At 42.9% G+C, this 26067-nt stretch overlaps 1 protein-coding gene across 6 annotated transcripts in view; it reads right to left on the reverse strand.

Moving 5' to 3' along the window:
- Positions 1-26067, reverse strand: part of ltbp1 (latent transforming growth factor beta binding protein 1) — a 452733-nt gene that overhangs the window by 250040 nt on the left and 176626 nt on the right. For all 6 annotated transcript variants that reach the window (XM_072264871.1, XM_072264877.1, XM_072264876.1 and 3 more), the window contains one exon: positions 20885-20987. In XM_072264871.1, the coding sequence (XP_072120972.1) occupies positions 20885-20987 (103 nt within the window). The remainder of the gene's footprint in view (positions 1-20884; positions 20988-26067) is intronic.

The following is a 26067-nucleotide window of genomic DNA, read 5'->3' on the forward strand; positions in this document are numbered from 1 at the left end:
CATGACTTTAACCTACCTCACTATGGCCTTCCAGCTTTTTGTTTAGCTGCTGTGTACTTTTTCTATAAATGTCACAATTTATTCTGTATTCTGTTATTGTTTTACCTTGTATTACCTGAATCACCATGGAAATGAATGGATCTGTATGAATGGTATGCCCAATGATGTATTTCACTGTAATTCAGTACATCAGAAACTGAATCAGGTTTAATATCACCAGAATGTCATGAAATGCAGCAGTACATCACAATGCACAAGATAAAAAGCTCTATTTTATAAAAAGATGCAAAATCATAAGGAGAAAATACTGAAGTATTGTTCATGGGCTCGCTGTCCATTCAGATATCTGACGCTGGAGGGGAAGAAGCTGTTCCTGAATCGTTGAGAGTGTGTCTTCAGGTTCCTGTGCCACCTACTTGATGGTAGCAATGAGAAAAGGACGTGTCCTAGGCGATTGGACTCCTGAATGATGGATGCCTCCTTTCTGAGGTATCACCTCTTGAAGGTGTTCTTGATGCTGGCGAGGCTCGTGTCCATGATGGAGCTGGCTGAGTTTACAGTGTCTTTGCATTTCTGAGTGACCCTTCCATACAGGACAGTGACGCAACCACTTAGAATGCTCTCCGTGGTACATCTGTAGAAACTTGAGTGTGTCTTTGGCATACCAATTCTCGTCGAACTCCGAATGAAATACAGACGCTACCTTCTTTGTAATTGCATGAATATGTTGGACCCAGGATAGATCCTCAGAGACGTTGGCACTCGGGAACTTGAAACTGCTCACCCTTTCCACTGCTGACCCCTCAATGAGGACTAGCATACGTTCCCTCGGCATGTGACTACAACAAACAAATTTACCAGGAGGATTTCACTCAGGCCATCCTGTCCAGGTCAGGCAATAAAGGTGTCATCAAACTGCTTACACAGGTATTGTTGTAAGTGCAGTGAGAGGGTCTGGACACTACCTTTCGGGCTTGGCTAAGTACTTCTGTTTCTATTTTCTGGTTGACTATGTGTCGAAAAGAGAAATCCTTTAATGATGCGCTCTTGGCAACATCTACTTCGGAAAATACACACTTCATTTTAGCATTATTGCGAAAAAAAGTCAATCCCACCCAAACCAACTACATCCTAAAATTCTTGGACACAGCCTCATAAATTCTCCACCTTTCTTGTGAAATCAAATCTTTCCTGTGATTGTTATAACTAGGCCTGTACACAATATTCTAACTGTTTCCTTGTGAGTATTTTAGAGAATCCTGCCATGACTTTCCTGCTTTTCCTCCTGTTCTTTACCTTGGCTAATAGAAGAACAAATAAATCTTCCTTGGCCACCTTGTCAATCTGTTCTGGTACCTTCAGCAACCGGTGGAAATGCACTCGCTCTCATTCTCTATATTTCTCAGTTTTCTAACTCTTTCTGTGTGTATTCCATTACCCTGTTGGTTCTCCCCAAATGCATTATCTCATTCTGGGCTGATTTCCATCTGGCAATCTTTTGCCCATGTGATTGATATCTACTTACAGTCGAAAGCTTTATTCCTCACACTCAACCACGTGACCAATTCTGGTTTCATCATCTGAAGGGTCTAATTACAAAAAAAATTGCTGTGTTCTAAAGGGTCACCACAGCAATGATGTTGCTTTATATTGCTAAATCTAAAGCAATTCTGTAAATCTGGCTGCTTGTAATCTTCTTGTTAAGAAAAGTTCCTTGACCTCAGCACTATAACTACAGTGTAGAAAGTTAACACTCATTTTTTCTGAATTGCATAGTGGGATTTTGGGGGGAAAACGATGAAAGGAAAAATGTAGCACTTGTTAAAAAGGCAGATATTTAACATTTGCCAGAAAGCACGCAGCAATTATGTTGTCATGGTAACATTGTCAAAAATTGCAAAAAAAACTCTTGCTACACCACTGCCAATCCAATAAATTTTGAACAGAAATACTGGCTTTCTCCTTCTGAACAAATTCCTGTTCCATTCACCGAAAAAAAAAGCGTCACTCTTATTGATCTCTAGGAAGAGGTAGAGTCGATGTTTCGGGCTGAGACCCTTCGTCAAGACTAACTGAAGGAAGAGTTAGTAAGAGATTTGAAAGTGGGAGGGGGAGGGGGAGATCCAAAATGATAGGAGAAGACAGGAGGGGGAGGGATGGAGCCAAGAGCTGGACAGGTGATTGGCAAAAGGGATATGAGAGGATCATGGGACAGGAGGCCCAGGGAAAAAGAAAAGGGGGAGGGGGGGAAACCCAGAGGATGGGCAAGGGGTATAGTCAGAGGGACAGAGGGAGAAAAAGGAGAGAGAGAGAAAGAATGTGTGTATATAAATAAATAACGGATAGGGTACGAGGGGGAAGTGGGGCATTAGCAGAAGTTAGAGAAGTCAATGTTCATGCCATCAGGTTGGAGAAGGCTCAGGAGCTTGAAGACTCATACATCCAGATTTGGGAACAGCTTCTTTCCAACTGTGATGAGACTGCTGAACGGATCCTGACCCGGATCTGGGCCGTACCCTCCAAATATCCGGACCTGCCTCTCGGTTTTTTTGCACTACCTTACTTCCCATTTTTCTATTTTCTATTTATGATTTATAATTTAATTTTTAAATATTTACTAATTTTTACTATGATTAATATGTTTAATATTTAATATTTGTAATCCAGGGAGCAGGAAGTGCAGAATCAAATATCGCTGTGATGATTGTACGTTCTAGTATCAATTGTTTGGCGACAATAAAGTATGAAGTACTATTACCTGCTACCAAACTCTATCCTATGCAGCTGAACATGTGTTACATGCAAAAACCGAGGACAAATTTCTCACCCTTTCTTTCAACAGCATCAGCCACAGAAACCATTCTATCACATCTAGACATCACCTTGTGATAGTGTTCAAAGGACTAGTACTAAACTCCTCCCACTGATTTTGCCCAAGAAACTGCATTTGTGTGGCACGTTCTTTTACGAAACCCTACATCATATAATATCCAATATATTTTCAAAGATTAATCCTTACTGCAACATTGGATAGCTGGCAACCAACTTGCACGCATTAAGTGCCCTGAAACAGCCAGCTGATTTAAAGATTACCTATTGTTCTTACGTTTAGTGAAGGATAAATACTTGTCAGGTGACTACTCTTCAGAGGTGTGCTGTGAGACCATTTATTTCAACTTGAGAAAGCCCACAAGACCTATAGAAGAAAGCACCTTTAACATGCAGCGCCTCTTAAGCACTGCACTAAAGTGCAAGTGAGCTGAGTTATTTCTGCTAGCATTACAGAGACTCCCTATGAAGATTGACATGCAATTAAAGAGGTCTTCTGCGATCATGAGCACTCCTCACACATATGGAATTTTACCACCTACATAAGTCAGTGTTTGTAAAGTTAACATGGCTCTCAATCATTTCTCTTTTATTTCCCACATTTATTGCCCTCAGCCTTCTCACCAGTTAGGAAGCATGCTTCTTTATTGTTCTTGCCAAAATGGACAACTTCACATTTTTCCACATTGTACTGTTCTAACATTGCACAGATCTTTGCCTACGCTTATCTATATCCTTTTGTATGCTACTTACTCCCTCTGCACTCTTTACTCATCTACATGTCATCAGAAGTTTAGCATACATTCGATGTCTTCCTTTAAGTCACTACGATCATTTATACAAATTTGAGGCCCAGCATCGATCTCTTTGACAGCGCTTGCTTCATCCTACCAATCCAAAGAAACAATTATTTAAGTCTCAGTCAGCTAGCTAACAAGTTTGTTGTCGATGGCAATATGGTGCCTCTCTCAACAGGAACTATTATTTTCCACAATAAGCTTGTCTTGAAATCCACCACTTCTGGTTAAAGACAGAGACAAAGGAATGAACATTAATGAGCTGTGTTGTGATTTATTTGGTTATGTGCATAGTAAAATACCATAACCCCCAATCTTCCACTCCTCGCTTCATCTGTTGGGGAGGGAAATAGGTCTATCAATAAAAAAAATACTGATGTGTATACTGATATCTTAGCCCACCAACGTTATGGTGAACTGCAGCTGCAGTTACCTACACAATCTTTCATGAAGCAAAGTCGTATTACAATAAGCACTAAGGAGAAGCTGTCATTTTGACCTTTTAACATCACTTAAGGGAAGCCCACATGCATGCACGTTGTACACAATCGTGCAATGCTCAGAAGTTAACTCATGCAACAAATACTTTGTTATCATTTTATCTCTAGTGTTCTATTCAGTGTTTAGCTTTCATTCCGCATCAGTAAAACCAGATTATCGGATTGTTTACCATGGTTTTTCTATTAAACCATCCAGGTGATATGAGTATCCCTGGCAACACTACCGCTTATCACTGACTCCATGGTTATGCTGGACAATTTCTCAGGCTGAAGATAAAAAAAACTGAAATAAAAGCAGAAAATACCATAAACAGTCCGCAGATCAGTCAGCAACTATGGAATGAAAACTAGCGTCTATGTTTCAACTCAGTAAGGATTTTTTTTTGAGATGAAACATTGACTTTGTTTCTCTTTCCATAGATGTTCCCGGCCTGCAGAGTGACTTCCGCCATTTTCCTTTTCTCAGGATGGCTGAGTCCAACCAGTCGTCAATTGGAGTCACTCACAGACTGAACGATCCCACACCCTAAAGAACAAGTTGGCAAAAAGAGAATACATAGCCTCAGGTTAAGAAATTCAGACTTGAGGAAGTAGAAGACTGAACTCCAGAACGCACTGCCTGAGGAGTGGTGGGAGTGGATATTCTCACAATATTTAAGAAATATTTAGGCAAGGACTTAAATTGCAATGGCACAGAAGGCTACAGACCATGTGTGGATAAATAGGGTTAGTATAAATCAGCAATTGATAGTCAGCATTGATATGTGGGCCGAAAGACCTGTTTCTGCCCGATAATGACTCTATAACTCTACGGCATTAGAAAACAGAAAGACTAGCATAACAATTCAGAAGATTCATATTCATCAATGCTCACCCTCGTATTTTATTCCTAATTTATTCAATTATTTAAATGTAAATATCCTGGGGGTAAGGTGTGCTTCCAGATCTACATAGTCATACTTTACTTCATCAATATGCTTACCCGAGGAACTTTGTTCCTTATCAGTTCTTTTCCTGAAAGTGCTGTGTTTGTTGTGACACAATTGTAATTGAAAGGGAGATTAATGCTACACCAGCACTAATCCCCACAGCAGCTGGCAAACCTATGGTCTTTGTCTTGAAGTTCGATGTCAGAACATCCTTCAAGACAGTGAACCCTCATAAACTTTTCAGTTGTTTAAGGAGTAAAAGGAAGGTGAGAGTTGATGTTGGATCACTGAGAAATGATGCCGGTGAGGTAGTAATGGGGACAAAGAAATTGTAGATGAACTTATGGGTACTTTGCATGTCTTCACTGTTGAAGATACTAGCAGTGTGCCAGAGCTCCGTAAGTGTCAAGGGAGCAGGAGAGAGTGTCATTGCTATTACAAAGGAAGAAGTGTGAGGCAAACCCAAAGACCTTAAGGTGGATAAGTCACCTGGACCAAATGGACTATATCCCAGAGTCCAGAGAGAAGTTGCTGGAAAAGATAACGGATGCATTGGTCATGAGCTTTCAGGAATTTCTTGATTCTGGTATGGCCCCGGAAGACTGGAAGATTGCAAATGTCACTCCACTCTGTAAGAAGGGAGGAAGACAAAAAAAAAAGGAAATTATAGATCAGTTAGCCTAACCTCAGTGGTTGGAAAAGTGTTAAGAGTCTATTATTAAGGATGACGTTTTGGGGTATTTGTACTTGGAGACTAATGACAAAATAAGTCAAAGTCAGCATGGCTTCTGTAAAGGGAAATCTTGGCTGAAAAATCTGTTAAAGTTCTTTGAGGAAGTGACAAGCAGAGTGGACAGAGGAGAGGTAGTGGATTTCATTTACTTGGATTCTCAGAGGCATTTGATGGGGTGCCACACATGAGGCTGCTTAACAAGATAAAATCCTAGGCATTACAGGAAAGATACTGGCATTGATAGAGGAATTGATGACAAATGGGAAGCAGTGAGTGGGAATAAAAGGGGCCTTTTCTGGTTGGCTGCCAGTAACTAGTGGTGTTCCTCAGGGGTCAGTATTGTGACCACTACTTTTCACATTGTTTGTCAGTAATTTAGATAATGGAATCGATGGCTTTGTGGTAAAGTCTGCAGATGATACGAAGATAGGTGGAGAGGTAGGTAGTGCTGAGGAGGTGATGCGATTGCAGCAGGACTTAGACAAATTGAAAGAATGAGCAAAAAAGTGGCTGATGGAATACAGTGTTGAAGAATGTATGATAATGCATTTTGGTAAAAGGAACAATAGCGTGGACTATTATCTAAATGGGGAGAAATTCAAACATCAGAGATGCAGAAGGACTTAGGAGTCTTCATGCAAAATCTCCAGAAGGTTAATTTACAGGTTGAGTCTGTGGTAGAGGCAGCATTTATTTCAAGGGGAATGGAATATGAAAACAAGGAGATAAAGCTGATCCTTTATAAGACACTAGTCAGGTTGCACTTGGAGTATTGTCAACAGTCTTGGGCCCCCTATCTAAGAAAGGATGTGCTGTCATTGGAGAGAGTCCAGAGGAGGTTCACGAGGTTGATTCCGGGAATGGAGGGGTTAACATACGAGGAGCGTTTGGCATCTTTGGGTGTGTACTCACTGGAATTTAGAAGAATGCGTGAGGATCTCACTGAAACCTACCGAATGTTGAAAGGACAAGATAGGGTGGATGTGGAGAGGATGTTTCCTATGATGGGCAACCTTTGTAGTTGGCAGAATCCAGAACTAGTGGGCACAGCCTCAGAACTGAGGGGCAACCTTTTAGAAAGGAGGTAAGGAGGAATTTTTTTAGCCAGAGAATGGTGAATCTGTGGAATGCTTTGTCATAGACTGCGGTGGAGGCCAAGCCTGTGCGTATATTTATGGCGGAAGTTAATCATTTCCTGATTGGTCAAGACATCAAAGAATATGGCTGGAAGGTAGGTGTATGGGGTTGAGTGGGATCTGGGAGCCGCCATGATGGAATGGCAGAGCAGACTTGATGGGCTGAATGGGCTAATTCTGTTCCTGTGTCCTATGGTCGTATGGTTTCAGGTGTCAACCCTAATGGCGTACCTGACAGATACTGAAAATCTGTGCTGACAAGCTAGATAGAGTGTTCAAGGACATCTTCAAACTCTCAATACTGCAGTCAGAAATTCCAATCTGCTTCAATTATTCCAATCTACATCAATGGCTATCACCTGGTGGCACTCACATCTACTGTGATGAAGGGTCTTAAGGGTCGGTCATGGCTGGTATTAATGTTTGCCTGAACAAGGAACTGAACCCACTACAATTTGGTCTATAGCTGATGACACCTCACTTGCTCTGCACTCAGCTTTGGAGCACCTAGACAACAGCAAAACATTGGTCTGGTTGTTGTTTTCAATTACAGCTTGATGTTCAACACCCTCATCAACAAGTTTCAAAACCTGGGCCTCTGTATCTCCTTTCAACAGATCCTCAACTTCCTTATTGGAAGACCACAGTCAGTGTGGATCAGTAATATTGTCTCCTATTTACTGACAGTCAACACTGGCGCACTTCAAAGACGAGTGCTTAGCCCACTGCTCTGGGCTCTCTGTACTCATGACAAGCACAACTCAGGCGCCATCACTAAATTCACCACTGACACCACTGTTGTTGGTGGAACGTCATATAGCGACGATGATAATGATGGCAAGATAGATCAACTGGTTGAGTTGTGTCACAAAAACAAACTCACACTCAGTGTCAACAAGACCAACTAGGTGAGTGCGGACTTCAGGAATGGTTAGTTGAGAGAACGCACTCCAGTCTTCATTGGAGTGTCAGTGGTGGAAAGACTGAGCAGCTTCAAACTCCTGGGTATAAATAACTGAGAGGATCTATCCTGGGCCCAATACATTGATACAATCATGAAGTGGTCCTACCAACAGATCAACTTCATTTGAAGTTTGGAGATACTGGGTACATTTACAGATGTATGGTGGAGAGCATTCCAACTGGCTGTATCACAGCCTGAAATGGATGGAGCCTTCAATAGTCAAGGTCACATGAAATTGTACAGGGTAACTCAGCCAGATCCATCATAGGCAAAAACCTCCCTGCCATCAAAGATATCTTCAAGAAGGCTACATTCATCATTAAAGACCTCACCATCCAGGAAATGCCTTCTTGACCTTACTACACTGTGGGAAGAGGTACAGGAGCCAGAAGACCCACACTCAAAATTTTAAGAACAGCTTTCTCCCCATCAGATTTCTGAACAGTCCATGAACATGACCTCTTATTCATCTTTCACACTATTAATTTTGTAATTTATAGTAATTTTTATGTCTTGCACTATACAGCTGCCACAAAGCAACAGATTTCATGACATATGAGAGTGGTAATAAACCTGATTCTGACTGTCTTTTTGATGTTAGTGGGTGAACAGTAGGTGGAGTTCATTCACAATCTGTCAGTTGACAGCTCCTGCATAGCAGAAGTGGAAAACTTACTCTTGTTCCAATTGAACTTTGGCAAGCCCATTCCTCCAGGAACAGCAGCAGCCACCGTCACGACGACGAAAAAAAATCTTGTCTCAGCAGCATAAATGGAAGGTGCCACAGACAGAGCTTAGCAACATGAATGCAAAAGGCTGCTGTGTAGTCACAGCTACCTCACACGGTGCAAAATCACTGACACAATTCTCAAGGTATCAGATCAAATTTCAGTGCCTTTACACAGAACTAAAAGCAATGTTATGGCATGAACCAAAATATATTTACTGAATAATTTATATTTGATTTTTTTTTACTCATTCTGCTTCACAAACATAGGATTAGTTTTCACACAAAGGAATTTCTAATCCAAAGATTTAGACAGCAAGTTCCATTGTGTATTCCACCAATTTGCAACCATTCACTGGTAAATAACGTTCAAGATACAAGTAAATGAATCTGCTCAATTTACTTGTTAAGTACTCAAGCTACATTCTAAGCCAATTCCTGTTTCAAATTGAAGCGTAACAGGCAGCTTACTAATGTAAATTGAGCCAACGCAATAGGTAATACAGTGAATTAGTACCAGTCATTCTGGATTGGCAACAATTTCCCCTCCACAATCTCCATCAGCACAGGTGTACCACAAGACCATGCGCTTGGCCCCCTGCTCTGCTCACTTTACGCTTACTGTATGACTGTGTAGATAAGCACAGCTCTAATGCCATAGTCAAGTTTGCCAATGACACAACTACCGTAGGCCTAATCAAAGGCGGTAATGAATCAGCACAGAGGAGGGAGAATGAAAGACTGGCCGAGTGGTACCACAACAGCAGCCTCTTATCAAGGTTCAGGAACAGTTATTACCCCTGAACCATCAGGCTCTTGAACAAAAGAGATAACTTTACTCAACTTCACTTGACCCATCTTTGAATTTTTTTCACGATCTATGGACTCACTTTAAAGGACTCTTCACTTCATGTTCTCAATATTTACGGCTTACTTGTTTATTATTATTATTTCTTTCTTTAGTATTTGCACAGTTTGTTGTCTTCTGGACACTGGATGAACATCCAAGTTGGTACGGTTTTTCATTGATTCTATTATGGTTATTATTCTATGAATTTATTGAGTACACCCACAAAACAACCAATCTCAGGGTTGTCTATGGTGACATATATGTAGTCTGTTAATAAATTTACTTTGAACTTTGAGATTTTGCACTACCTCCACATCCGTACTGCAATCCATAACCATTTGACAGAAACCTACAATGAAAACATTTCCAGACATGTGTTTGTACACTGACAATAATGCTTGCATAAAGGTACGTATGCAACCAAACTGTGACTGGTGTTAAATTTATCCAACCACCATAATCCATCACCTTGACCTCTCTTTTTACAAAATAGTAACCGAGAATGTGGCAACGAGCACAAAATGCTGGAGGAGCTCAACAGGTCAGACAGCAGCTATGGAAATGAATAAACAGTTGACATTTCAGGCCGAGACCCTTCATCAGGACCTGTGTGATGCTCTGGTGTGTTCAGGAGTAGTTTTTTCACCTCTACCATCAGATACCTGAATGGACATTGAACCCATGAACACTACCTGACTACTTTTGTTTTTCTTATTGCACTAATTACTTAATTTAATTTTTTATATATATACATACATAGTTAAATTATTTATTTACTTACTTACTTACAGGTTTAACTATTATGTATTGAAAACGTATTGCTACTGCATAATGACAAATTTCACGACATATGCCAGTGATATTAAGCAGGATTCTGATACTGATTTCCAGCACCTGTAGAATCTCTGGTGCTTATGAGAATGTGGTACCTTTGTTAACCCATCTCTGAGGTCCTGTGTTCCTAATTCTCTGTGCTCTTTCACTTCTGAAAGTCATTCTTCTTTACTTCCCTTTCCTTAATTCTTCCGCTTGTTTCTTTCTCCATTGTATCACAACCACATCTCTGGTTTTCTCTTTCCTTCACAATGAAAGAGACTGGTGTTACACTGAAAAATGGAGTAAAAAGCTTCTGGTGGTGCGATCTGCATTTGTGACAGGGTCTGCAGGGGAATTAATAATCTCTAGTACTGCATCCACAACGAGGTGAAGCTGTACCAGAGCTGCGGTTTGTCCAAATTCTTGTATGGCCCAGAATGCTGGCACATAACAGAAAGCCACCTTACCAAATTGTTGTCATTCCACACCACGAGCTTCTGGATGATTATCCGTATTTTCTGGCCAAGAAAGATCTCCAACCACGCTCTACCTCTTCAGTGTCATCAAGAGGACATGGCCACACTCACCATGAGGAAATATTGGGGATGTATTGGGCATAAGATGAGAAGAGAGGCCAACTCCTTCATCATTGGACCCCTGAAGGGTAGAGGAAAGGTGGGAGTCCAAAGACTTGGTGTTGGATAGTAGAGGCAGAAATGAGGACCCTGAACTACATGTGGGGCACCATAGAGAAGAGAGCCAAGTTGACTGTAGACTGTGGAATGGCAATTCCTCCAAGAGGACTACAGCCTTGTTGTGGTTTGGAGGCATGCATGACTCAATGACCTGGAGATCTATGTTGGCTGGAGTCAGAGTTTTATGGTTTAGCTCTTGCTAGGATCGCCCACGCCAAACAGGTCAAAGGGTAGAAACCAGACTCAGAGTGGTCCACTGATTCTCCAGGTTTGGGGGTTCAGCTCAAAGCTAACAACCCAAACTGGTAAAACAAAATTGTTATGAAAACAGCAATGGAGAATCCTTCTACCGGTATTCCTAAGTCTCCACCAGGACTTGCGTGACTGACTGTAGTGAAAACTGAGAGGAAGCTACTGACATGATGAAGGGAGCCCTGAACACCACCAGAGATGGGGGACCTTCATTGCTGCCCTAAATGCTAGTGGCATAATACGCAGTAAGTAAGGAATGGCAATTGTCATTTAATTCAGATAAATATGAGGTGCTGCATTTTGAAAACACAAATGGGTGTAGGGCCCTGTGGAGTGTTGTAGAATAGACAGATTTAGGAATGCCAGAGCATGGTTCCCAGTGGCATAAGGTGGTGAAAAAGGCCTTCATCAGTCAGGATGTTCGGATGTTATACTGCAATTGTACAAGATATTGGTGAGGCCACATTTGTAATATTGTGTTCAGTTTGGGTTAACCTGCTATAGGAAAGAGGCCATTTGGCTGGAAGGAATGCAGAGGATATTTATGGGGATGTCGCCAGGACTCGAGGGACTAAGTTATGGAGAAAGGGTTTGGCTGGGTTGGGACTTTATTTTCTGGACCAAAAAAAAAGAGGTGATCATATAGAGACATACACAAAATGAGGGGCAGAGATAGACATATATATGGATATGAAAGGCTTGGGGGAATATGAGCTGAATGTGGGCAAATGGGACGAGCTTAGATAGGAATCTCATTAAGCATGAACCAAATGAGCTGAAGGGCCTGCTTCTGTGCTGTATGACTCTATGACTGGGGATAAATTTCTTGGCAATGGTCATCGGTGGATTTCTTCCTATTCTGCACCCTAATCAAATTTGCTTCACCCATTCTCTTGGTTCCATCCCATCTGCTGTGCCTCTGCCGACCTCTGGCCACCCCCACACTGCAGTTACACCCCCATGCTAAACTCAGTCTTTCCAACTCTCCTCTCTCGGCTCTTGGTGGGGTGCAACCAAGGGGCAGAAATTCCCTCATCCTTTTGCTTGCTTTCCTCTTAAAATCTTGTTCCTACTTTCCTCAGAGTCTTAAATGTTTTCAAAATGCAACCGTACTTCAGAAACAAAATGGCAAAACTGCACTGGTGTGTCCACACTGCATCAATTTCTCTGTATATCACCTCGCCTGTGACATCATCCCACCCTGCATAGTTTACACCCCACACTAGACCTGTGGTCACACTGATCTTTTGCACCTCCGTAGTTCCAAAGTTCTCTAACATGGGCACTTAGAAACACACACGTAACAGATGTGAACTACAAACTCCATTTCCAGAAAAGTTGGGATATTTTCCAAAATGCAATGAAAACAAAAATCTGTGATATGTTAATTCACGTGAACCTTTATTTAACTGACAAAAGTACAAAGAAAAGATTTTCAATAGTTTTACTGACCAACTTAATTGTATTTTGTAAACATACACAAATTTAGAATTTGATGGCTGCAACACACTCAACAAAAGTTGGAACAGAGGCATGTTTACCATTGTGTTACATCACCTTTCCTTTTAATAACACTTTTTAATCATTTTGCAACTGAGGATACTAATTGTAGTAGATTTGCAATTGGAAATTTTGTCCATTCTTGCTTGATATAAGACTTCAGCTGCTCAACAGACCGTAGTCTCCGTTGTCTGATTCTCCTCTTCATGATAAGCCATACATTTTCAATAGGAGATAGATCTGGACTGGCAGCAGGCCAGTCAAGCACACACACTCTGTGTCTACAAAGCCACGCTGTTGTAGCCCCTACAGAATGTGGTCTGGCATTGTCCTGCTGAAATAAGCATGGACGTCCCGGGAAGAGACGTCACCTTGATGGCAACATATGTCTCTCTAAAATCCTAATAGACGCCTCAGAGTCAATGGTACCTTCACATACATGCAACTCACCCATGCCGTGGGCACTGATGCACCCCCATACCATCACAGATGCTGGCTTTTGCACCTTTCGCTGATAACAATCTGGATGGTCGTTTTCATCTTTGGCACGGAGAACTCGACGCCCGTTTTTTCCGAAAACTAGCTGAAATGTGAACTCATCTGACCACAGCACATGTTTCCACGGTCTTTTGGTCCACCTGAGATGAGCTCGGGCCCAGAGAACTCGCCGGCGTTTCTGCATAGAGTTGATGTATGGCTTCCTCTTTGCATAATACAGTTTCAACTTGCATTTATGGATGCAGCGACGGACTGTGTTGAGTGACAATGGTTTTCCGAAGTACTCCCGAGCCCAGGTGGTTATAATTGTCACAGCAGCATGACGGTTTCTTAGGCAGTGCCGCCTGAGGGCTTGAAGATCACACGCATTCAACAGTGGTTTCCGACCTTACCCTTTATGCACTGAGATGTCTCTGAATTCTCCAAATCTTTTCACAATATTATGTACTGTAGATGTTGAAAGACCTAAATTCTCTGCAATCTTGCATTGAGAGATGTTCATTTTGAACTAACAATTCTCTCACGAATTTTGGCACAAAGGAGTGAGCCACGACCCATCCTTGCTTGCAAAGACTGAGCCTCTGATGGACGCTACTTTTATACCCAGTCATGATACCTCACCTGCTACCAATTAGCCTGCTTAATGTGGAGTCCTCCAAACCGGTGTTACTTGAATATTCTGTGCACTTTTCAATCTTATTTTAACTCTGTCCCAACTTTTGTTGAGTGTGTTGCAGCCATCAAATTCTAAATTTGTGTATGTTTACAAATTACAATTAAGTTGGTCAGAAAATCTTTTCTTTGTACTTTTGTCAGTTAAATAAAGGTTTGCGTGAATTAACATATCACAGATTTTTGTTTTTATTGCACTTTGGAAAATATCCCAACATTTCTGGAAATGGGGTTTGTAATTGAAAGTATCAATATTGATCAAAACAAAATTGGTAAAAAGATTGGCTAATTTGCTAAGTGTTTTAATCCAGATCAACCATAGAGCTGGGCTAGATTTGTAAGCTGTGGTTGGTATAGAGCTGAGGGACTGGGTACAGAGTGTCTCCATTGTGGAACACCTCTATACTCAATACCATACCCTGTGACACAACCCTTTCCAGTTCGCTCATCATTCAAATCGATCCAATGACAATGCACTAGCCTCTGACCTCCACTCTGCCCTGTCCCACCTGGAAGATGGAATCTCATATGCCGGATTACTGTTAATGTATTTCAGCTTGGCATTTAACACCATCATACGCCAGAAACCGGTGAGGAAACTGTCCCCGCTGGGTCTCAACACCTCCCTCTGTAACTGGATCCTGGACTTCTTAACAGAAAGGCCACAGTCAGCCCATGTGGGCAGCATGTCTCTCGTCCCATTACGCTGAGCACTGGTGCTCTCCAAGGCTATGTGCTCAGCCCGCTGCTGTTCACAGGATCCAGCTCAAACCATGTCAACAAGTTTGCGGATAGTCATACTTTATTGATCCCAGGGGAAATTGGATAGTCATACTTTATTGATCCCGGGGGAAATTGGTTTTCTTTATAGTTGCACCATAAATAATTAAATAGCAATAAAACCATAAATAATTAAATAGTAATATGTAAATTATGCCAGGAAATAAGTTCAGGACCAGCCTATTGGCTCAGGGTGTCTGACCCTCCAAGGGAGGAGTTGTAAAGTTTGATGGCCATAGGCAGGAATGACTTCCTATGACGCTCAGTGCTGCATCTCGGTGGAATGAGTCTCTGGCTGAATGTACTCCTGTGCCCGACCAGTACATTATGTAGTGGATGGGAGACATTGTCCAAGATAGCATGCAACTTGGACAGCACCCTCTTTTCAGACACCACCGTCTGAGCACCGTCATAACACAACAGAGGTTGGCTTTATCAACAACGATGATGAGTTGGAGTAGAGAGCGGAAGTGGAGCAGCTGGTGAACTAATGTGAGAACAACCTATGTTCATCTGAACCTGGAGAAGACCAAAGAAATCAGGAAAGTGCAGATGAACCACCCCCCTCTGCAAATACATGGCTCCTTCATAGAGAGAGTTAAGTGCACCAAGTTCCTAGGAGTTCACGTCACTGATAACATCACCTGGTCCCTTAATATCACCTCCCTGAACAGAAGGCACAGCAACACCTCCACTTCCGAAGAAGATTGAGGCAAGCAAGGCTCCCCAGCCCCCCACATCTGAAACTGAATTCTACAGGAGCACCTTTGAGAGCATCCTGACAAGCGGCATCTCCATCTGGTACGGGAGCAGCCGAGTATCAGACCGGAAGAATCAGACAGGACTGTGAAAATGACTGAGAGGATCACAGGGGTCTCCTTACCCTCCATCAGGGACAATTATCAGGAGTGCTGCATACGCAGGGCACTTAGTATTATTAAGGATCCCACTCATCTATCCAGCATCCTCTTTGACATTCAACCATCAGGCAGGAGACTCCGATGCATAAAAACAAGAACGGTCAGGATGGAAACAGTTTCTTCCCTCAGGCCATTAGGCTTCTCAACTCCCCGCAGCATCGTTTTCGAAGTGTCACTGGTTAATCTGTTCTGTACTTGACAATATTTCGTCTAAACACTTTACTTGATAGGGCGCAGGACGAAGTTTGGTTCCACTTCGCTGATTAAGGCTTTCGTTGTTCGCCCATTGAAGCGACGAGGATGATTGAAGCATCGAAGCGAGTACGGAGAGAGTGCTGCAGCTGCCTGTCTTTCCATCGCTCTGGTACATTGCCAGAGAGGGGAGAGCCTGCTGCTATGCCCGGAGAGTGTTTCCCAGGTTTTTTTCTGCATTTTGGATATGGACTTGTGACTATAAAATCTTTTTTTCAGTCTTATAGCTTTTACATTCTGGGTTTTTCCACCCGATCTTCTCCTTTTGTTTGTGCGTGGAAGGGGATTTGGGAGTTCATGTTCCTGATCTGTTTTGTTCAGTTGTTTGTGCAGTAGGAGGAATTTGGGGGCCATCTGCCTGATCCGTTTTGTTTGTTTTTTGTTCGGGAGGAGGGATCTGGGGGTTGATGTGCCTAATCCATTTTGCTTGTTTTTTTGTGGGGAGGTGGGATTTAGGGGATGATGATCGTGCTGCCTTTCTTTTCTTTCTTGGTTTCATGGCTACCCAGAGAACTCCAGAATTGCTGAGTTTACTTTGATAATAAAATGAACCTTTCAACCTTACTTTGTTTATTCATGTATAATTCATCTGTAAATTTTACCCTTACCTTCCTAAGTTATTGGGTGTTTTATATATATGTTATGTATACTACAATGCTTTACACCGTGATCCCAAGAAACGTCTTGTTTGACAGGTATACATGTGTAAGGGGTTTCTTTTTTTTATGTCACTGCGTAGTCTAATTAAAATGGCTTCTTTGTCATGTTATAATTGAAAGGGCTTCTTTGTTATGTTAACTGCTGAGAAAGTCCTTCCCGCTATCAGTTTGTTTGAATCACATTACTGATAAGAAGATGTTATGAACCAATTGCGATAGTTGTTATGTTTTTGGTGTGTCTGTAAGATATTGTATGCGCGGGGTTTTGGGGCAGGAGGCGGGAGAGAGAGACAGAGGGTGGACCAGGTGCTGTGAGTCCGCTAACGGGGCTGGACCCCGAGCGGGGCATTCGGCAAGGAGAGGAAACGGAGACGGACTCGTGTGGAGCATCTGGTCGACCACCGTTGTTGGTCCCAGGCGGCCGGTCGAGGTGGTCCGAGGGGTCGCAGGGTGAAGAAGAAGGGTCCTGAGCTCCAACTGTTTGTGCACGAAGACATTTAACTTTGATGAGTGTGGCGCCTTTTATTTTCCTTTTATATTTTATTCTCTATTAATTATATAGTTCCAGTAATATCTATAAACTGTAAATCATTTAATCGTATCTGGTGTATTGTCTGTTATTTGGGCGGGGTGGGGTACATCACACAGCATCCGCACAAACTAATTACCCAGTTTGGCAGGTCCGAGGCCTATTTCCCTAGATGACAGCGACCCGAGAAACCCTGAGGCTGTCCGGGGGGCTACGCATGTATACGGTTAAATGGTGATAAACTTGACTTGACAGGACAGTAGCACAGCTAGCTGAGTTGCTGCCCCTCAACTCCAGCAAACTACATTCAATCCTGTCTTCAGATACAGTCTATGTGGAATTCATGCACTAGAGGTGTTGGGTACTGAGAATCTAAAAAGATTGATGGGAATATGCTAAGAATAAGTTACAGGGAATTTGAAGCAGTAGGGGATAGGTGGCTTATTCCTGCTCCTACTTAATTGTTTTTGTGTGAAAATCATTGGTGGAATGGGATTGCTCTGTGTGCTGACGAAGCTGGAACCAAATGTCCATTTCTGTCTACTTCAGCATATTCCTACTTTTGTCCTACATTACCACAGGCAGGAAAATCAAAAGTACACTGATGCATATACTGCAGGAACAGAACCGTCCTCTAATTTATATCTCATTGATGCAGCTGCTTCGATATTTTCCTATGTTACTATAGGCCGTTATCTCCTTTCTCTCAGCTTACTCCTGTTGCCTCTAGTCAATGTAACTCTGATCTCTCTATTTCTCTTTTTCTTCCTCATTGTAATGTATGCTTCAAGATTATTAAAGATGAAAGTATTATATAAAATAGTTAAATTAAATTAGTGCAAAAATAGAAATAATAAAGTAGTTATGTAGTGTTCGTGGTTCACTGTCCATTCAGAAATTGCATTGCAGAGTGGAAGAAGCTGTTCCTGAAATCGATGAATGACCTAAAAACAAAATCCTATCACTCCACATTCGCCATGACGCAGAACTCTTCTTCTGCCGTCTCCGTCTGCGAGCCTACTTCTACGGCAAGGACTCTTCCACCCCCACCGATGACCCCTTCTCCCATCTTCAACCCTCCTCTTCTTCATGGACACCCTGCTCTGGATCTCTTTATTGCTAACTGCTGACAGGACATCAACCGTCTCGACTTCACCGCATCTTGTTCCCATTCCAACCTCACTCCTTCCGAACACTCTGCTCTCCACTCCCTCCGCACTAATCCTAACCTTACTATTAAACCCGCCGATAAGGGGGGTGCTGTTGTAGTCTAGCGTACTGACCTCCACCTTGTCGAGGCACAGCGACAACTCGCGGATACCTCCTCTTATTTACCCCTCGATCGTGACCCCACTAAGGAGCACCAGGCCATTGTCTCCCACACCATCACCGACTTTATCCGCTCAGGGGATCTCCCATCCACTGCTACCAACCTTATAGTTCCCACATCTCGCACTTCCCGTTTCTACCTCCTACCCAAGATCCACAAACCTACCTGTCCTGGCAGACCTATTGTCTCAGCTTGCTCCTGCCCCACTGAACTCGTTTCTGCATACCTCAACACGGTTTTATCCCCCCTTGTTCAATCCCTTCCTACCTATGTTCGAGACACTTCTCACGCTCTTAAACTTTTCGATGATTTTAAGTTCCCTGGCCCCCACCGCTTTATTTTCACCATGAATCTCCAGTCCCTATATACTTCCATCCCCCATCAGGAAGGTCTCAAAGCTCTACGCTTCTTTTTGGATTCCAGACCTAATCAGTTCCCCTCTACCACCGCTCTGCTCCGTCTAGCGGAATTAGTCCTTACTCTTAATAATTTCTCCTTTGGCTCCTCCCACTTCCTCCAAACTAAAGGTGTAGCTATGGGCACCCGTATGGGTCCTAGCTATGCCTGCCTTTTTTGTTGGCTTCGTGGAACAATCTATGTTCCGTGCCTATTCTGGTATCTGTCCCCCACTTTTCCTTCGCTACATCGACGACTGCATTGGCGCTGCTTCCTGCACGCATGCTGAGCTCATCGACTTTATTAACTTTGCCTCCAACTTTCACCCTGCCCTCAAGTTTACCTGGTCCATTTCCGACACCTCCCTCCTCTTTCTAGATCTTTCTGTCTCTATCTCTAGAGACAGCTTATCCACTGATGTCTACTATAAGTCTACTGACTCTCACAGCTATCTGGACTATTCCTCTTCTCACCCTGTCTCTTGCAAAAATGCCATTCCCTTCTCGCAATTCCTCCGTCTCCACCGCATCTGCTCTCAGGATGAGGCTTTTCATTCCAGGACGAGGGAGATGTCCTCCTTTTTTAAAAGGGGCTTCCCTTCCTCCACCATCAACTCTGCTCTCAAACGCATCTCCCCCATTTCACGCACATCTGCTCTCACTCCATCCTCCCGCCACCCCACTAGGAATAGGGTTCCCCTAGTCCTCACCTACCACCCCACCAGCCTCTGGGTCCAACATATTATTCGCCGTAACTTCTGCCACCTCCAATGGGATCCCACCACTAAACACATCTTTCCCTCCCCCCCCCCGCTTTCCGCAGACATCGCTCCCTACGCGACTCCCTTGTCCATTCGTCCCCCCCATCCCTCCCCACTGATCTCCCTCCTGGCACTTATCCGTGTAAGTGGAACAAGTGCTACACATGCCCTTACACTTCCTCCCTTACCACCATTCAGGGCCCCAGACAGTCCTTCCAGGTGAGGCAACACTTCACCTGTGAGTCGACTGGGGTGATATACTGCGTCCGGTGCTCCCAATGTGGCCTTCTATGTATTGGCGAGACCCGACGCAGACTGAGAGACCGCTTTGCTGAACACCTACACTCTGTCTGCCAGAGAAAGCAGGATCTCCCAGTGGCCACACATTTTAATTCCACATCCCATTCCCATTCTGACATGTCTATCCATGGCCTCCTCTACTGTAAAGATGAAGCCACACTCAGGTTGGAGGAACAACACCTTATATTCCGTCTGGGTAGCCTCCAACCTGATGGCATGAACATTGACTTCTCAAACTTCTGCTAATGCCCCACCTCCCCCTCGTACCCCATCCATTATTTATTTTTATACACACATTCTTTCTCTCACTCTCCTTTTTCTCCCTCTGACTATACCCCTTGTCCATCCTCTGGGTTCCCCCCCCCTTGTCTTTCTCCCTGGGCCTCCTGTCCCATGATCCTCTCATATCCCCTTTGCCAATCACCTGTCCTGCTCTTGGCTCCATCCCTCCCCCTCCTGTCTTCTCCTATCATTTTGGATCTCCCTCTCCCCATCCCACTTTCAAATCTCTTACTAACTCTTCCTTCAGTTAGTCCTGACGAAGGGTCTCGGCCTGAAACGTCCACTGTACTTCTTCCTAGAGATGCTGCCTGGCCTGCTGCGTTCACCAGCAACTTTGATGTGTGTTACTCCACATTACTGAATGTTACCATCCTGGGAATTTAAGGCCACTGCAAATCAAATTCAGGGTCATAATTCAGAAGAACCAAGGCCAAAGGTCAATGAGAAAAGGTTTCATGTAAAAGCATTAACAAAGCATCAAGACTGATTTAAAATATACTATTTTAAAATGTGATTTTTTTTTTAAGTTGGACAAGTGAAATTGAAAATAAAAACAAAGAATTTTGACCAATTTACAGAAGTCTGCTAGATATACTGCACAAACACAATAAGGTAATTCCATTGCAGAAGCAGTTTCCACAAAATGCCTCCAAGTCCAAAATTAATTATCCAGGAAACAAACAGTGGCAAGCTAAACACAAGATATTTAAAACTTAGCTTCATTTAATGTAAATGCACTGATTTAAAAACAATTTAATTCTTAAACAACCAGACTTACAAGGCTTCTTGGGGCATTTCAGGCATTTGTGGAATCCCCATGAGGTACCCACAGTTCCGCAGCAATCTTCCTGCTTTGAAAGGCCTGGTAGAGGTTTCCCGCACTATAAACAGGCAAGAATATTAAAATCAGTCTTAGTTCTGCACTGTCATGGAAGGAAAACGTTCGGGATTGGTGGATGTTAGAGTCATTCACCTATAGATTTCTGAAGGCAACAAAACAGTTAAATAAAGATCTATGAGACAAGATACAGAAAACAAGAACAGGGATTGTCTCCCTTCAGTCATGCATGCTGGGACTGCATAAAATGCTAGTTAGGCTGCAGCGAGAGTACGTGTACAGATCAGGTGATGCCACCACAGGAAAACTGAGGTGAGGTAAGAAAGGTTGCAGATTAGAGTAACAAGGCTGTTGCCAGGGCTGGGAATTATAGATATGATGATCGACCATCTTGGAACAAAAGGTACTGATGGAAGATTTAATTAAGACCATAAGATAAAAGAGCAGAAGTGGGCCATTCGGCCCATCGAGTCTGCTCCGCCATTCAGTCATGGGTTGATCTACGTCATCCAGTCATCCCCACTCCCCTGCTTTCACCCCATACCCTTTGATGCCCTGGCTAATCAAGAACCTATCTATCTCTGCCTTAAATGCACCCAGTGATTTGGCCTCCACAGCCGCTCATTGGCAACGAATTCCACAGATTTACCTTCTTCTTCGGCTGTCCATCAATTTTTGATGTTGACTGAGACCTGGGCAAGGTTGTATGGAAGACAGGCAGTTGCCCATGCTGCAAGTCTCCCCTCTCCACGCCACTGATGTTGTCCAAGGGAAGGGCACTAGGATCCATACAGCTTGGCCCCGGTGTCGTCGCAAAACAATGTGTGGTTAAGTGCCTTGTTCAAGGACACAACACGCTGCCTCAGCTGAGGCTCGAACTAGCGACCTTCAGATCACTAGACCAACACCTTAACCACTTGGCCACGCGCCACACACAGATTTACTCTGATGAAAGTAATTTCTCCACATCTCAGTTCTAAAAGGACGTCCTTCAATCCTGAAGTCGTGCCCTGTTGTCCTAGAATCCCCTACCATGGGAAATAACTTTGCCATATCAAATCTGTCCAGCCCTTTTAACATTTGGAATGTTTCTATGGTGAATAGAATTTTAATAAAACCTCAACACTGTGAACAGAGAGAAACTATACCTCAGCAGCAAGGGAAATAGATAGTGGACACAAATTTATGTTTATCAGTGGTATATAGTCATGAATAGCTAAGGAAAAATAATTTTACTCAGCGAGTGATAAAGCATTCATTTACTAACTGAAGTAACATGAAGGGAACACAAATGGGGCTGGGGGGGGTATCTGTCACTCTCCAACTGCCCCCATTAATCCACAGATAAGATGACATCTATAGCTATCTCCACAACAACCTTAGACTCACACAATCACAGTTATTTCCTTTTCCTTATCCAGGCCTCCCTAACCTTCTTGGCAACAACTTGTCTCTCTAGTCCTGACTGCAGATTTTCAGCTTTGACCTGCATTTTTATCGTTGCATTTCTTTCCACCTGACCTGCTGAGTGCTTCTTGCATTTTTTACCTAACTCCCTCCAGAGAGAATGGGGCAGATCAGCAGCTGTGGAAGGAACTCAATCAACATAGTCGCCAATGTTAAAGGAAGAGAAAATGAACGGTGCTGGCCTACTGGAATAAGCTACACAGTGTCTGCACAACAGCCAAATGCTGGCAGTGAAATTGTGCAAACGAAGCAGGGACAAATTTGGCATCTGGCCTGACAATTATAAAAAGGTGCATAGTGCACACACAAAGAAAAGAACTGCACTGGAATGCCAAATCCATTGGAGACCTAGGCAATCATACAATACCAAAGATCACTTAATTCACCTACGGTTTATGCAAACACAAGGGTGCCAGCACATTCATAATTGAAACCAATTTAAATTTCTGATGAACAGGACTAAGTTTAAGGTTAGTTAAGCTCTGTGGTATGCCAGGAGTTGTAAAAGCTGTGTTATATAACTGTCCATTGTTCACTCTATATCTGCTTTCATCCAAGCATTCCCTGGGTGACAGCCAAGACATTTCCCCACATGAGGAAAACTATTATAGTAGGATATTGTTACATACATCTTTCTGACTGGTACTGCTCTGTTCAGTACACTGTTGACGATAGGACTGCGGGGCTCTGGGAAAATGGCTGAAAAAATAGAAATTTAATGAAGACAAGTGTGAGGTGTTGCACTTAGAAGGGGCACACCTGCAAAAGACTTGAACCGTGAACGGTCTGCAGTAGAACAAAGGGATTTGTGATTACAGATACATAATTCCTTGTAAGTGGCATCGCAGGCAGATAGGCTGTAAAGGGAGCTTTTGGCACATTGGCCTTCATAAATCAGGATATTGAGTACAGGAGTTGGGATGATATGCTGAAGTTGTATAGGACATTGGAGAGACCTAATTTGGAGTACTGTGTTCAGCTCTGGTCACTTACCTACAGGAAAGATGTCAATAAAATTTAAAGGGCGTAGAAAAAAGTTACAATGACTTTGCAGGACTTGGAGAACCTGAGCTACAGGGAAAGGTTGAACAGTTTAGAACTTTATTCCCTGGAGGGCAGGAGAATGAAGGGAGATCCTATACAGGTATACAAAACTATGAGGGGTTCCAAATAGAGTGAATGCTTGCAGGCTTTTATCCCCTCAGGTTGGGTAAGGCTAGAGCTAGAGGTCATAGGATTAGGGTGAAGTGTGAAATTTTTTTTTAAGGGGAATTTATGGGAGAATTTCTTCACTCAGATGGTGGTGCAAACTGCCAACAGAAGTGGTAGATGAGGGTTCAATTGTAACATTTAGGAGAAGTTTGGATAGGTACGTGGATGAGGGAGATAAGAACGGTTATGGCCGGGGTGCAGGGAGATAGGACAAGGCAGAAGATCAGGTTGGAACTGACTAGATGGCCCCAGTAGTCTGTTTCTGGGCTGCAGTTCTCTATGACTCTACAACTCATCTGAAAGAAGTGGGAGTTGCAAGATCTGACGGGGAACATGGAAGAAAAAATATCCAATTGAATTTGATGAAAGAAAACCCCAGTGGGAAAACATTTAATAATATTAAGAGTAGACTATTCAGGCCCTCATGCCTGCTTTGTAATCCAATAAGATCTGGTTCCTTTAGGAACCATCAATTCAAATAATATCCAAAAATCTATTAGTATCTGCCTTAAATATACTCAACAATTGAGACTCCACAGCCTTCCTGAGTAGGGAATTCCGAACATTCAATAGCCATTGGGTAAAGAAATTTCTTCTCATCTCTACCCTTAATATCCAATCTCTTACACTGGGGTGCAGACCTCAGCTTCCAAACACACCTGCCTTCCAGGGTGTGCATCAGTCCTGCATTTATCCTGCCAATCCCATAAAAAGATGAGTACATTCAATGTTGATCTACTTAAATCCACCAACAAAGACACTGTGTAACAGTGTCAGCCTGTGGAGAAGATACCCACAGCTTCAAAGTTTTCCTGTGAGTCTGACTCGCCAATGTAGTGGAACTGGATATAAACATAGAGGTACCAGGCACCGAAGTCCAGTAACGAAAAATCTAAGCTCCGCTCTGAAGTTAAAAGCAAACTATTTTCAAATTGTTTCTCAATCTTACTAATGTGAATTCCATTATCCATGAAATTATCAGGCCCAAATTTCAAAGTCTATCTATATACATACTATACAAGTACTTCGAAATTTGTCTCCTGACAGGCATCCACAAAACAAAGAAACTCAACAGAAGCCATTAAAAAAAGACAGTCAAGCATCCAAAGTGCTGGAAAAAACAACAAACTGTGCAAACTATAAACTTAAGCAAATAACTTTCAGAACCGAAGTTCACGAAAGTGAGTCCACAGCCACAAATCGAGTCACAGCCAGCCCAGGAGCCTGTTGCAGACCACAGCCTCCGTTCAGTGCAGAGACAAGCAAACCAAGTAGGGTTGTCATGGTTTTAAACACATCAATATGATGGAAACACCCAATAGGTCAAAGAAACAACTGAAGTATCCTCAACAACCCAAGAGGTAAATTGGAATTAGTTTATTATCGTCACAGATACCAAGGTACAGTGAAAAACTTGTCTTGCATACTGTTAATATAGATCAATTCATCACAACAGTGCACTGAGGTAGTACAAGGGAAAATAATAACAGAGTGCAGAATAAAGTGCTACAGTTGCAGAGAAAGTGCAGTGAAGGCCGGCAATAAGGTGCAAGGTCATAACAAGGTTAATTGTGAGGTGAAGATTCCACCTCATCTTACTGGGGACCATTCAATTGTCTTATAACAGTGGGATAGAAGTTGTCCTGGTCCTTGGATCATGCTTTCAGGCTTTTAAATCTTCTGCCCGATGGGGGGAGGTTGTAAAGAGAGAATAGGTGGGGCCTTTGATTATGCTATAGCTCCTTCCCCAGGCAGCAAGAAGTGTAGACAAAGTAGATGTGGAGGGGTGAAAGGGGGCTGCTTTCCCTTAAGTACTAGTATCCTAATAGGTGGATGTTCAGTATAGAAATACTGGTTTTAAAGGACAAGTGGATTTGTGCTACAGACATTTAAGGTGGAAGGAACAGAATTAACTTGAAAATGCTTTCTTCCATCAAAGAGTAATAGGGTCCGGACATAACATATGAAAAGACAGCAAGAATTCTCATCAGATGCTGAAATGGATTAGGTGAACACCAGCTGAGCTGATCTCCATAAAGATACTCATTCTCTCTATCTATCAAACAATCTATCTAGATACACCATGAAACAGGCTCTTCCAGCCCTTTGAGCCTCACCGGCCAGAAACCACCTCTTCCCCCCCCCCATTTATCCTAACCTAATCAAGGGACAATTTTAAATGAGTATTTAACCTACCAACTGGTACAGCTTTGGACTGTGGGAGGAAATCGGAGCACCCGGAGGAAACCCACGCGGTCACAGGGAGAATGTACAAACTCCTTACAGTCATCTGTGGGAATTGAACCTCAGTCACTGGTACTGTAAACCATTGTGCTAACCACGATACATCCATGTTGCCCCATAATTTTGATTAGGATAGGACTGTTGTGTCACAAGTACCAATAATTTCACATAGGGAGTGGTTCTTCTGGAATTAATGTGTC

This window comes from Mobula birostris, chromosome 8 (genome assembly GCF_030028105.1).
Source record: "Mobula birostris isolate sMobBir1 chromosome 8, sMobBir1.hap1, whole genome shotgun sequence".
NCBI classification, from domain to species: Eukaryota; Metazoa; Chordata; class Chondrichthyes; order Myliobatiformes; family Myliobatidae; genus Mobula; species Mobula birostris.